The sequence below is a fragment of the Panthera pardus genome, unplaced genomic scaffold (assembly GCF_024362965.1).
Source record: "Panthera pardus isolate Hobbes unplaced genomic scaffold, ASM2436296v1 HiC_scaffold_24, whole genome shotgun sequence".
Classification (NCBI taxonomy): domain Eukaryota; kingdom Metazoa; phylum Chordata; class Mammalia; order Carnivora; family Felidae; genus Panthera; species Panthera pardus.
In genome coordinates, this window is record NW_026526810.1 from 107,979,085 (window position 1) to 107,993,341 (window position 14,257).

The following is a 14,257-nucleotide window of genomic DNA, read 5'->3' on the forward strand; positions in this document are numbered from 1 at the left end:
ATACCAACCCATCATCCTCTGCAAAAAAAAAAAAAAAAGAAAAGTAGACACATAGAGATTCTCTTCCTTCTTTAAAGATAATGTATCAAGAGCAACCTGCTGAAACCTATTGAGGCCTCAGTCCTGAACTAGGAATCCCAATCCTAACACTTGGTGGGCAACAGAGCTGTCTTTATGGCCAATCTCTACCTGTTACAGTAGCGGGGGGGAAAAGCGACATTCGATCCCTGTGATACTTCTTAGAGTAACCACAGCTTTTCAAAATTAAGAACTCTTAATTTGATAAAGGAAAATGTAGGAGACTTAGAGACTGTTACTGAGCTGAACTCCCAAAGACTGAGTTTCTTTGTCATAATTTCCCCAAGACTTCATTCTTTCCCTTGCAGTAAACAAGATCAAACAGAATAGGTTCATTTGCCTTCCAAAATGGGCCCAAATACTGAAAATATCCAAGACTCTCACCCTTGACGGAACACTGGCACAAAAATGCAGAATACACATTTTTGTTGCTACCTGATTAAACTATCAGGTCTCTGCATAGGAAGCTGTACATGAAGAGTGACAATGTTGCCTACAAACAGAAATGCATATTTCGAACTAGAGGCTTTTCCTATTTCTTCTACAGAAGGGAAGAGCTCTATGGGACTGCCAAAGTTACTGGAAGTTTCTAGCGGTGATAAGGGACGTCCCCGTGTATCTTCATGACCACACAATAAAGAAAAGCTGAATTAGGCTGTACAACATACCAGGTAATTAGCTCTGAGAGGTGATAAACAGAAACTTGAAACATTCTCTTGATAACCGAAGCAACCAAACTTCAAATGACTGTTTTTAGGCCAGTTCCATCCTAAATTTGTGGCTCTATTCTCCTAAAAGCATACGTTTATCAACTTACATGAGCAAGACACGAAAATGCTTAGGAAAATTAAAGAAGTCACCTGGTGAACAAATATTCATTGTGAATAAAGGCACATATACTATAGTAATTAAACCACTTCTGAGGGAAATATATTAGCTAGATATAATTATTCTTCTAAATTAGTCCTTTGAAGTTTGTCCTAACTCCAGTGATTGAGAAAAAAGGCAATACTAGGAACTACAGGTCTGCGAAATTAACAGGATCAGAAATTGTAGCGAATGGTGAGGTGAGCATTAGTCAACCCTGCTATGCAAACACCAAAAAAGCTGAAGTGATATTACACTGAACTTTAAAAATATTTAGTGAGTTCTGCTCTGCTATAGTCAGGAGACCCTGGAAATACGGTGGATGCCACAGCAAAAGGACTATGTCACAGTACGTTAAATTCTTAAGCAAGAGACAAGAATTAAATCCAAAATCACATCAAAACAGTTAATATAATAACTAGGGATATTTAGGCTACAGAGGAAAGAGACAAAACAGGAGAACAACTAGATATCTTTAAATACTTGCAGGACAATCAGGAAAAGAACTAGTATTATTTTAACTGGCTCCAAGAACAAGTACCAATGGATGAAAAGTTACAGGGAAGCAGATTTTGGCTTAAAAACACTTTCCCACATAGCCTCAAAAGTCAATAAATAGTAAGCCTCAAGAGTCAATAAATATTAAGAGTGAGAGAAGGAGAAATTTACATAAAGTAGGAAAAGTAAATCTAAAAGGACTGGGCATACAGAATTGTGCATTCAACAAAAGTTTAGGAGCTCACGTAAAGCATGACACTAACACATGCAGATTAGAATGAATTATATTTCCATAAGTTGACTTCCAATCTTCTATAGCAAAAAAAAAAAAAAAAAAAAAAAAAAAAAAAGTATGGATGAGTGTAAAAACCACATTTTATGAAGAATAATCTATAAGTGGTGGTCAAGATATCGCAAAATTCCACATGAGTAATGATGATGGACTGTTCTAGATAGTGGTGAATGGAAAGGAGTGACAGATTTACAGCAACATTTCAGAGACAGAGCTCACAGTACTTGATAACTTATTGGAGGCTCCTGGAATAACAATATTTAGCAGGTTTTACTGTGCTAGTCTAGCTACTCATTTGTTAATAATAACAACAATACTAGCAAACACACAGTGCTTAAGAGGTGTCAGGCAATGTTCTGAAAGTTTTACACAGATTAACTCATTTCATTCTCATAACCCTATGAAGTATATTCTGTTATGGGGCGTCTGGGTGGCTCAGTTGGTTAAGCGTCGACTTGGGCTCAGGTCACGATCTCGCAGTTCGTGAGTTCAAGCCCTGCGCCGGGCTCTGTGATGACAGCTCAGAGCCTGGAGCCTGCTTCAGATCTGTGACTCCCTCTCTCTCTGCCCTTTCCCCGCTCATGCTCTGTCTCTCAAAAAAAAAAAAATAAATAAATAAATAAATAAATAAATAAATAAATAAAATTAAATAAATAAATATTTTTTTAAAAATGAAATGAAGTATATTCTATTATCCTGCACGTTTTATGAGAAACTAAGGCTTAGCTTACATCAGTAAAGTTAGTCAGCCAACCAATATCGAAGATCCAGTAAGAGGTTAGATACCAGATGGATCTACGTAGTCCTAAAGCTAAAGCTCTTAATCGATCCACTAGACAGCTGTAAAGGGGAGTCAACAAAACCCAAGGCATGTAGTAGTGTTAAGAGCCCACGGAAGAGCGTGGGGTAAAAGAGGGCGTTGGAGGGGGAAATACCACTGAGGGCCAAGGGAGGATTTAGCTGTTATCAGAATCACCCAACTTGCTTGTTTAAAAAAAAAGAAAGAAAGAAAAAAAAGAAAAGAAAAGAAAAACCCAAGCCAGCAAGCAAAACCCTGCTTTGAATCCAAATTCCTAGAGATGGGATCTAGGAGTTAACTTTTTTTTTTTAAAAGCAAAACCGAAAAACCTCGGGTAATTTTGAGGCGCAAGCAGGTTTGAGAAGTGTGGTAGCAGATCTCTGAGGTTTCTTTCCGCTTTAGCATTCCAGTTGACACACTAAATGAATTTCCCAAAAATGGAAGGAAGGAGAGAGGGATTCTAGCACCGAGAAAACGGCTGTGCCTTTACAGTCGACGCCGCTGATGCTCCCCTTTTTACTCAACAGTCTGTCACAGGCACAGGAATAAAGTAGGCAATGGAAGGGGGGGGGGGTGTTAAAAAGCAGGCTTTGGGACAGGATTTTCTGGTACTATTAGCACCCGAAAAAAACCCTTCCTGACTATAAACACATGGGATAATCCGACTGAAAAATGACGGGGTTCCTCAGATCCCGCTCTGGCTAACGGTGGATGCCAACACAGTCTTCTACGTGCTCAAAGAGGTGCAGGAAACCTCTAGGCTGGGGCCTGCCTGCTCCAAGGCCAAAGGAATCGGCTCAGCAGGAGACGGGGCTACTCTGCAATGACAACCTCAAGCACCCTGCTCCCGGAGGCAACCTGTGCCGCACATACCCGAGGGTCCTCTGGTAAGATTGATTTCCTCCTCAGTGACCAAATAATCCACTCTTCCGTTCATGTCTTACTGCTCGCCGGGGTTCCCCACTGAGTCGGCTGGGGCTCGCGCAGGTGAAGGTGAGCCAATCTCCGCGCGGCGCCCCAAGCACTACACTTTCGGTTTCAGCGGCCCGCGGACCGGAAGAGGAAGCCGGGAGCGCTGCGCGCGCAGGGGATGCTGGGAGTCGTGGTTCCGGCGGCCGGCGCGCGGGTCTCTCTCCCCGTCCTCGCGACGAACCGCTCGGTGAGCGACGACCAGGTTACCATTCCACTTTACCGTGGGGGGTGGGGGCCGTAGAGGTAGGAGACATGAATACATCGATTTTGTGAAGAAGTTAAATGTAAAATCCTCACGCCTCCGAAAATCGTTACAAATGGGGGGGGGGGGGGGGGGGCGGGAGTTCTCTTGTTCAGTATTCAGGATTCCAGGCTAGGACGGGCGTATCAGGCAATCCGCTAATATGATTTCAGAGAATGAAATCTCACAGCCTTTTATATATCCAGGCAAATACAATCCATTTCATACATGGTCTCTGGCAAGAGGACTTAACACAGTTTGCTGTATACATTCTTTGGTAAGTCACCCCTGTAAGTGATCATCTGTGATAGTTAATTGTCATTCAAAGGAAAAATAAAACTCTGACAGGCAGGTACTTAAACCTGGAGCAAGGCCCCTAGCCTAACTGCTATGGGGGAGAGGGGGCACAATGTTCCTCGATATTTACATTTCAAAGAGAGTTGTACCTGACAAGAGGCTTTTTGGCTTTTACAAAATTTTATATACATATAAAAGAGAGAAGGAAAGATTTATAATTACAAGCTTGCTCAAAAAGAATCTAAGGGCACCTGGGTGGCTCAGTCGTTTAAACATCCAACTCTTGGTTTTGGCTCAGGTCATGATCTCTCGGTTTGTGAGTTCGAGCCCCGAATCCGGCTCTATGCTGACCCTGCAGAGCCTGCTTGGGATTCTCTCACTCCCTTTCTCTCTGCCCCTCCCCCGCTCATTCTGTCTCTCCAAAATAAATAAATAAACTTTAAAAATTAAAAAAAAATCTTAAAAAAGGGAGAGAAGGTAAAGGTTTCTTCTTTTTGGTAACAGGGAAAATTCAAGTTTTTATTTGCTTGTTTGTTTAATTCTTACAGTAAGACTAGTGGATGGACTTACTGTGACTTCAGCCCAGTCCTCCTGACTTTTGAAGTATACTTCCAAAACATGGCTCTAAGGAACCTTCACAGATCAAGAACATAAAAGCCTTAAAGGGCAGGAAGAGGACCTAAGTGTGGGAAACAACCTGGAATTAGACCACAAGGATTTGTGGGGACCTTGGAGGGTTGAAAAGCACAGTTCCAATTAAGGCATTTGAGTTCACATTAAATAATCACACGGGAACCTACTGTGTTTACGAAACAAAACAAGAAAGAAGCAGATTCAGCAGACAAGCCTCTTATTTGCTAATCCTTTGAGAAGTTAATATGGAATAGTAGAAAGAACACAGGAGATGATGTTGGAAGACCTGGCCTCAAGTTTCAGTTCCATCTTCTTAAGAGTTGTCTGGCTTTAAGCAAGTAACCTAACATTTCCTAACTATGATTCTCCATCCAAAAAAAGGCATGGTAATAGATCTTTAAAATGTTGTGGAAAGGATTAAATGAGATGAAACTTTAAATATCACTTCTCACCTTCAAACTCAGATTCATTCCACCCTCACTTCCAAGCCTCCTTAACATGTTGACTGATTGAATGAATAAAATGATCATAATAAAAAGCAGAATATGATAAGTGAAAAAAGTATAAGTGAGATTGAAATATCAAGAGAGAAGAGAGAAAATAGAAATGGGAAAAGAAAATCACCAGTGGAGAAATATGCAACAAATGAACAAACAAAAGAGAAATAGACTGGTAGATAAAGGGGGAAAAAAAAAACTATGATTACTCAAGTGGGGAGGGATTGGAGGGTGAGCAAAATAGGTGAAGGGAATAAAGAGGTACAAAATTCCAGTTATAAGTCTTGGGGATATAATGTACAGTACAGGGAAGATAGCCAATATTCTAGTAACTTTGTATAGTGACAGATGGTAACTAGATTTATCATGGGAATCATTTCATAATGTAAATAAATAAAGATGTACTATGATGTACACCTGAAACTAAAAGGATATTGTATGTCAGTCATGCTTTACTTAAAAACTAATTAGTTAATTTGGAAGAAAAAAAACAAAGCTTCAAAGCTTCTTCTAGACTATGGAAGAGGAGATCACTACCCTGTACCTGGAAGATTGCCCTTCTCACATGAGCACACAACTTCAAAAGGAACACATAGGGCACTAAAAGAAAACAGGTCACCAAATAAATTTACGAAATGCTGGTAATAAGTGGGAGTGACAGATTAGGCATGTAAATTGCCTTTATACCTTAATGTAAGTATAGTTCTCTTAAAGTTTATTTTGAGAGAGAGCAAGAATCCCAAGCAGGTTCTGCACTGTCAGTGCAGAGACGGATGAGGGGCTTGAACCCACGAAATCATGAGATCATGACCAAGAGTTGGATGCTTAACTGACTGAGCCACCCAGGCACCCCATGTGTCTCTCACTTTAAATCAAAAGCTAGGAAATTAAGCTTAGCAAGGAAGGTATGTGGAAAGCTGAGACAGGCCAAAAGCTAGATCTGTTGTGCCAATTATCCAAGTTGTGAATTCAAAGGAAAAGTTCTTGAAGGAAATGAAAAAGTGGTGTGAATGTAAGAGAGTGATAAAGCCTTATTGCTAATATGGAGAAAGGTTAGTGGTCTGGATAGAAGATCAAACCAGCCACAACATTATCTTAAGCCAAAGCCTAATCCAGAGCAAGGCCCTAACTCTCCAATTCTATGAAGGCTGAGAGAGGTGAAGAAGTTTCAGAAAAGCTTGAAGCTAGCAGAAGTGGGTTCATGAGGTTTAAGGAAAGAAGCCATCTCCATAATAAAAGCACAAGGTGAAGCAGCAAGTTCTGTTGTAGAAGTTGCAAGTTTTCCAGAAGACCTAAGATAATTAATGAAGGTGGCTACACTAAACAATAGATTTTCAATGTGGATGAAACATCTATTGGAAGAAGATGTCATGTGGGACTTTTATAGCTAGAGAGAAGTCAGTGCCTGGCTACAAAGCTTCAAAGGCCAGCCTGACTTTCTTGTTAGAGGCTAATGCAGCTGGTGACTTTCAGTTGAAGCCAGTGCTCACTGACCTTTTCAAAACTCCTAGGGCCCTTAAGAATTAGGCTAAATCTACTCTGCCTGTGCTTTATAAATAAAGCCTGGATGATGGCACATCTGTTTACAACATGGTTTACTGAATATTTTAAGCCTACTGTTGGGAGCAACTGCTCAAAAAAAAAAAAAGATTCCTATCAAAATAATGCAGCTCATTGATAATATACCCAAGTGCTCTGATGAAGATGTACAGTGAGATTAATGTTGGTTTCATGCCTGCTAACACAAGGTACAGCACATGGGTCAAGAAGTAATTTCAACTTTCAAGTCTTATTATTTAAGAAATAGATTTCATAAGGCTATAGTTGCCCAGATAGTAATTCCTCTGATGGATCTGGGCAAAATAAATTTAAGAACTTTCAGAAAAGATTCACCATTCTAGATGGCAGTGAGAACATTTGCAATTCATGGGAAGAGGTCAAAATATCATTAACCAGATGTTGGAAGTTAATTCCAACCTTCATGGAGGGGTTCGAGACTTCAGTGGAAGAAGTAACTGCAGATGTGGTAGAAATAGCAAGAGAACTAGAATTAGAAGTGGAGCCTGAAGATAGGACTGAATTACTGCGATCTCAGCATAAAACTTTAACCGATGAGGAATTGCTTCTTATGACTGAGCAAAGAAAGTGGTTTCTGGAGATGGCATCTACTCCTGGTGAAGATGCTGTGAAGATTGTTGAAATTACAGCAAAGTATTTAGAATCTTATTACATAAACTTAGTTGATCAGCAGGATTTGAGAGGATGACTCCACTTTAGAAGAAAGTTCTGTGGTCTCTACAGTGATCCTACTGTGGTATCAAATGACTACAGGAAATTGTTTGTTAAAGGAAGAGCTCATTGATGCAGCAAACTTCATTGTTGTCTTCCCTGTTTGAGGAAAGCATCCTAAGACCTTGTTTGGAAAATAAGAACTATTGAAAAATGCACTAACCAACCAATCTGCCTCTATAGACTGTTTCCAGCCTGCTGTTCTACTCTAGTGTAGACCCCGATCTCGAGCTGCAACCTCCAACTAGCTTTCCAACTTCCAGCCCAGCCATCCTTGCTTACTGCAGACTGGTGCGAGCCAGTTCTTTCATCTATCATATTGCTCCTATTTCTCCTGACTAATGGGGATTTTGTACAAGTCACTGGTTTTTGTACACTGACTCCTTAGTTTGTCTAAAGTCTGAAATCAAGGAGAGATTCTCATCAGCAACCAAGAACCTCTCCCTTTAGTCCTGAGCAGGTTTTTCTTCCAATTGCAACCCACAGTTTTACATGTCTTCCTGTCCCTATTGTTTATTTATATTTGTGCCACTAAATGTTTAAATGTTGTATAGACAGAATTTACCACCCCATAGATTCTCTAATTATTTAATACATTCTGTATGTAGCCTAAGAGCTATCTGTTTACTTTTTACATTTCAAAAATCTTGACATAAAGCCAGCATATATTTAGGCTCAATATTAATAGTGAAATTGAAATGTGCATAATAAAACATGAAAACTATAAGATAAAATCATTGTTGTCTTGTTTTAAGAAATTGCCACAGCCACCCCAACCTCTAGCAGCCACCTCCCTGATCAGTCAGCAGCCATCAACATCAAGGCAAGACCCTCTGCCAGCAAAAAAGATTACAGCTCACTGAAACCTCAGATGATCGTTAGTACTTTTTAGCAATAAAGTGCTTTTTTTTTCTTGGTAATAAAGTATTTTTAAGTTAAGGTATGTACATTGTTTTCTTTTAGACATAATGCTATTGCACATTAAGACTACATTGTAATGTAAATATAACTTATGTGCACTGGGAAACAAAAAAAAATTTTTTGCAATAATTAATTTTTTCCAATATTCACTTTATTGCAGTGGTCTGAAACCAAACCCGTAGCATCTCTAAAGGTGTGCTACCCAGGGCTCACAGGTAGCTAATGGTGGTACTTCTCAGGTGGGACAGCATTGCTGGTAATGAAATCACCAAAACAAGGTGGAGGTTGGAGCCAGAGCTGTGTTTTGCTGCTAGAGAAATGCTGACAGAGATTACAAACAGGAAAGAAGTCTCTTTTCCCAGATTGCAAACTCTTGCCAATGTTTCCAAGTTGGCAAAACCTAGCCAGAAGGTAGCTGTCAAGGGAATATGGGAAATGTAGTTTGTAGAGAGTCCCAGTGTCAGCATTAAAGAGTACTAGAGAAGGGTAGACCTGCTGCTGTGATACAAATGAAGAAGTAGCAAAACACACACACACACACACACACACACACTCTTACACACCCAAACACACTTTTTTAAAAAAAGTGTCACATTATAAATAGGTGAACTGGGGCGCCTGGGTGGCTCAGTCGGTTGAGCATCCGACTTCAGCTCAGGTCATGATCTCACCACTTGTGGGTTCCAGCCCCGCGTCGGGCTCTGTGCTGACAGCTCAGAGCCTAGAGCCTGCTTCCGATTCTGTGTCCCACTCTCTCTCTGCCCCTCCCTCGCTCATGCTCTGTCTCTCTCTCTCTCTCAAGAATAAATAAAACATTAAAAATTAATTAATTAATTAGGTGAACCAAATAATATTAGCACACCTCTTTCTCTCTGGATTCTTTCTAGTGGAAAAAACAAAATGATCACTAGGTATATCACAAATTGGTACCAATTTTATTAATTTGGGAAGTACCCCAACCCCCCAATATTAGTGCTTCTCATGAAACTGTGTCAGAAAATACAGCTTATATATGAGGCTAGTGTGCAATATACACTTTAGTAGCCTGCAGGTTTTCCTGAAGAGGTATGGCTAATGCTGTTGCTGCATCAATGGGGACTTCCACCTGCCTCTGGGAGGATGCACAGAGAGGGTTAGAGAACAGCTAGGGAGCCTTGGCATACAATGAATTGGCCTATAAAGTTGATTCTAAGAGGGTCAAACCCTGACCCATCAGATAAACTGTTATGTTCATTAAGCAGGTGGTTGTGGGGTTGATTTGTTTAACAGTGTAATTAGGCTGTCTGATTCACATACTATCCATAGTATAGTATAGTTCATATTGCAGATGTTTCATAAGATCTTAATTTCTACTTATAGGTATTTTGGTTATTTTAAATTTTATTCCTACAACAAACAATTCAAAGTGAAAATTTAGAATCAGTGTGAGTGTCAGGAGAATAAAATTCTAGAAAGGGATCTTCTGGGTCAGAGGGTAGGTATATACTAATTTGTGGAAAATATTACCAAATTTTACTTCAAAGATCTTGTGCAGTTATCCCTCTATGAACATTATATGAGGATGCTGTGTTCCATACTGGAATTATCATCACATCTCACATCCTTGCCAAAATGCTAAGTGGAAAATAATATTTTAATTTGAAATTTTCACTTATGAATGCTGTTGAGATTATTTTAAACATTTTTATGGCTCTTTATTTTTTATCCTTTTTTGTTTCTCTGAAAAATCTTGCCCTTTGTCCATTTTTCTTTTGGAATGTTTTTCTTTTTTCATATAGGAAATACTCGGTCTTACAGAGAAGTTACAAGAAGATGACATAGAACTTCCAGATACCTTTTACCCATTTCTCCAGTTTCTAATAATTGACCTCTCTTCACTTTATTCTCTCTCTTGCTCACTCTTGTGCATGTGCTTTCTTAGTATGTGAATATATATACACAAATATACATATGTACACATACATGTACATATTCATGTACATACATATGTATCCTAGACATAGGTTAATAGAAAGAAAGAAGATAGTGGGAGAAAAGAAAGGAAAGCAAGGAAAAAGACAGATGGATAGGGACATATATACATGAAAAGGCGTTCTAGTATATAAGTTACAATATAGTTATCAAAATCAAGATTTTTAATATTGATACAATACTATTATCTGTTTTGTAGATGTTCATCAACTGTTCCCTAAATGCCCTTTACATCTTTTTTTTTCCCCCTGCCCAAAGTCCAAGGATCACACACTCCATTCAGTTGCCATGTCTCTTTAATCTCCTTTAACCTGGAATAGTTCCTTAGTCTTTCATTGTCTGTCATGACGAGAATACAGAACAATCATTTTGTAGAGAGCCCGTCGATGGTTGTTTAGGTACTGCTTTATTTTTAGAAGCAGTACCACAAAAGTAATGTTATGTCCATCTCAGTCCACGTTATCAGTAGGCACAAGATGTTGGTCCTATTATTGGTTAACTTTGAACACTTAGTTACAGTGTTGTCCACTAGATGGCTCCACTGAAAAGTGACTATATTTCCTTTTACAATGAATAGGAAGTTTATGGAGAATTACTTTAAGTAATTATTCTTTTTTTCATCAAATTTTCACCCAGTTATTTTAGCATTCAATGATTACCCTCCAGTGAAGCAGTTGTTAACTGGGAAGATTGTCAAATGATGACTTTTTTATCCATAATTCCACCTACATCTATTATTTGGCATTCTACTATAAGAAACAACTTTCCCCTTTCCCTTATTTCATTTATTTATTATCATCAGTATGGACTCATGAATTTCTGTATAATTGAATGGCTTATAATCCATTACTCTTATTTATTTTAAAACTAAATTGTCTTAGATTTGACCCATGGGAGCACCTTTAAACTGGCATCTGTGTCCTTTCAACATATCTCCATCATTCTTTGAGCATTTCATTACTTTTTGGCACACAATGTTTTAGGCTCATCTTGTATTTCATCTGCTCCAGTCCTGAAATTATCATTTTCTCAAAGGATCTCTGTTTCCTTTGAGCAGACAATGGTATTTATAAAACAAGATCTGGGGACTAAGTCTGCTCATTATTACTGGGGTATACTTGCTTCTAGTCCCTCTCAGAAGACTGAATTAGATAATACATTTGTCTCTATTGAAATTACTATATCCTTATCTATTGGGAGACAATTCTCCATGGATCTCATATTTGTATACATCTTACATGCAGATGACAGATATTATTCCAGATTATCTTTTTTTTTAAATTTTTTTTAACGTTTATTTATTTTTGAGACCGAGAGAGACAGAGCATGAACAGGGGAGGTGCAGAGAGAGAGGGAGACACAGAATCTGAAACAGGCTCCAGGCTCTGAGCTGTCAGCACAGAGCCCGATGCGGGGCTCGAACTCATGGATCGCGAGATCGTGACCTGAGCCAAAGTCAGACGCTTAACCAACCAAGCCACCCAGGTGCCCCCCAGATTATCTTTTCAAAGATCTTTGTGTAGTGGACCAGTTTGGAAGGTAAAAGGTCATTCTTCAGGAGCACCTGGGTGACTCAGTCGTTTGATCATCCGACTCTTGATTTCGGCTTCGGTCATAATCCCAGGGTCGTGGGATCGAGCCCTATGTCGTCCTCCATGCTGAGCGTGGAGCCTGCTGAAGAATCTCTCTTTCCCTCTGCCACTCTCCCTCAATCTGTCTGTCTAAAATAAAACTTTTTAAAAAATGTCACCCTTCAGCGCAGAAGGCAGGTTTGCTTACTGCCTATTATAATAAAGATAATGTCTTCCTCCAGAGCAGAAATTGGGCAGATTTGCAAGCAGCCTATCACAAAAGACATGGTTTCCTAAAGGTCAGAGTTCCTTAGCTCTAATGTAAAATCATTATATGTGCAGTATCCTCAGGAGCCCTCTGCATTGCCCCCATGAGACTTTGGAATAAGTTAAACTGACAAGAGCGTGAAATTCCTGCTCCTTGCTGTGCCATGAGAAAGAAAGTCCTTTGTCTCTGAACCGGGCATCTCATTATCTTCTGCTACCATCCATGATGTTTGTAGAGGCCGCTTTTAGGCAACAAGCTTGAGCAATAGAAACCTGAGTAAGGTAAAAGGGCCCATGGTGACCACCAAGCAGAATGCAAACAGGCTCACTAAGTGGTCCACCTCGAAGTAGCCATAGACTCTAACTGACCAACCAGGCACAGTTCCTAAGGTTACCAAAAGGAAAATTCCATATGTTCCCATGCCTCCTCATTCTGCCCTATAATTGAGGTCCTTCACCATCACTTCTCACAGACCGTCTCTCCTTTGCTATCCTGCCTGCTGCTCCCTTGTGGTATATTCAGTAAACTTCTGTCTCTTGTCCTGCCTTGGGGTGAATTCTTTCACCACCCACGCTGCTGGACCCTACCCAATTGGGACACCCCATATTTAGTGGCCCCCAATCTGATCAGAGTGCCCCACAAAACTGTGGCAGGCTAACTTGTTACCTTGAAGATAGGGTAAAATCTTAGACCTATCACATTGCTTGACAGTTTTTGGTGGCTAAGATGGGACACTAACAGAAACATGCTTTTCTGGAACAAAAAGAACAAAGTCCTCCACAGGCCAGAGTAGAGGATTAAAGAGGACTCCCCAGGATCCACTAGCGAATGCTCTTGATCAAGTGGTGGACAGGAAGGGACTAAGGTTTCCTCTCTGCCCTACCTTCAATAGATGCTTAGAGGCTGAGCAGTGAGTTAGGATTAAAACAAGTCAATCAAATGCTCCTTTGATTGTTGTTCCTTCTCCTCCAAAGTGGGATGGGAAAGGGTTGTCATTATGACAATAGAGGCAGAAATCCCTGCAGCCTTAGCCAAAATGCAACGTGGCTGTAGCTGCTGAGTCAAAGCCTCCTCAAAGCAGTAACAAATCATGTCCACAATAAAGAGGTAGAAATTGAGTGGACCAAAAACATTAGAAGCTAATTTAATTGAGCCTTAAGTAGAATGGGTCAGGGTTTAGTGCAGGCGCCTCTATCCTCTGTTATACTTTTGAAAGAGGATTTCAACTACCTCCATTTTGACCTCAAACTTTTTAATTGATCAAGTTCTTCTTTCTGGCTTATCTCTTAACTCAGGCAAAAGACCCTGTGAGCCAAGCATCCCCTGAAGAGAACTGATACTACCCCTTCAAGCAGTAAGGGCTGCACTGAACCAGCAAGACCCCACCCATGACAATGAAGACCTGACCTTTACTGCCCACCTGCAAGCACCTACTTACCTTTGTCCCACATTTTCCTGGTATAAACCTAGAAGTATTTTTGGCACTTTGGAGAAAGTCTTTGAGATGTTAGTCTGCCGTCTTTCTCTTCCAGTGTTGGGCTCACTGAAATAAATTCCTTTCTTATTTCATCTCCACTCATCTCTTTGCATTTTTTAAATAAGTTTATTTATTTTGAAAGAGAGCATGAGAGAGTGTGTGCTCATGGGAGAAGAGGGGCAGAGAGCAACAGGGAGAGAAAGAATCCCAAGCAGGGTCCATGCTGTCAGTATAGAGCCCAACTTGGGACTCAATCTCGTGAACCATGAAATCATGGCCTGAGTCGAAATCAAGAGTCTGAGGCTTAACTATCTGAGCCACCCAGGTGCCCCCATCTCTCTGCATTTGGATTTTGTCAGTGGTTAGTGGCTGAACCTGGTCTGTTTGGGACCCCCTGAAACCAGGTGTTCTTGCACCCCTGCAATCCCTGATGTGGTCTGAAGTAGGGTTCAGGAGCAAACGGCCAAGAAACAATTCTTGAGACGTTTTTGGTGCAAAAAGGGTGTTTTTATTATAGCATGGGGACAGGACCTGAGGGCAGAAAGAGCTGCACTGGGGTTGTGAAGAGAGACTGTTTATATAAGAT

The 14,257-nt window shown here is 40.2% G+C and overlaps 1 protein-coding gene and 1 long non-coding RNA gene across 4 annotated transcripts in view; one reads left to right on the plus strand and one right to left on the minus strand.

The window, feature by feature from the left end:
• The window catches only part of SYNJ2BP (synaptojanin 2 binding protein), a 37,340-nt gene extending 33,745 nt beyond the window's left edge, over positions 1-3,595 (minus strand). Inside the window, exon 1 of the mRNA XM_019451386.2 lies at positions 3,408-3,595. Within this exon, the coding sequence (XP_019306931.1) occupies positions 3,408-3,471 (64 nt within the window). The 5' untranslated portion in view covers positions 3,472-3,595. The remainder of the gene's footprint in view (positions 1-3,407) is intronic.
• A 21-nt stretch (positions 3,596-3,616) lies between these two features.
• On the plus strand, positions 3,617-13,769 carry LOC109268238 (uncharacterized). Of its 3 annotated transcripts, none has more exons than XR_002080529.1 (3): positions 3,617-3,693; positions 3,954-4,024; positions 13,490-13,769. It is a non-coding gene; the product is annotated as an uncharacterized LOC109268238 (long non-coding RNA). The 3 variants fall into 3 exon arrangements; XR_002080530.2 differs by having other exon boundaries at positions 3,686-3,749; XR_002080528.2 differs by lacking the exon at positions 3,617-3,693 and having other exon boundaries at positions 3,840-4,024.
• Positions 13,770-14,257: the final 488 nt, after the last annotated feature.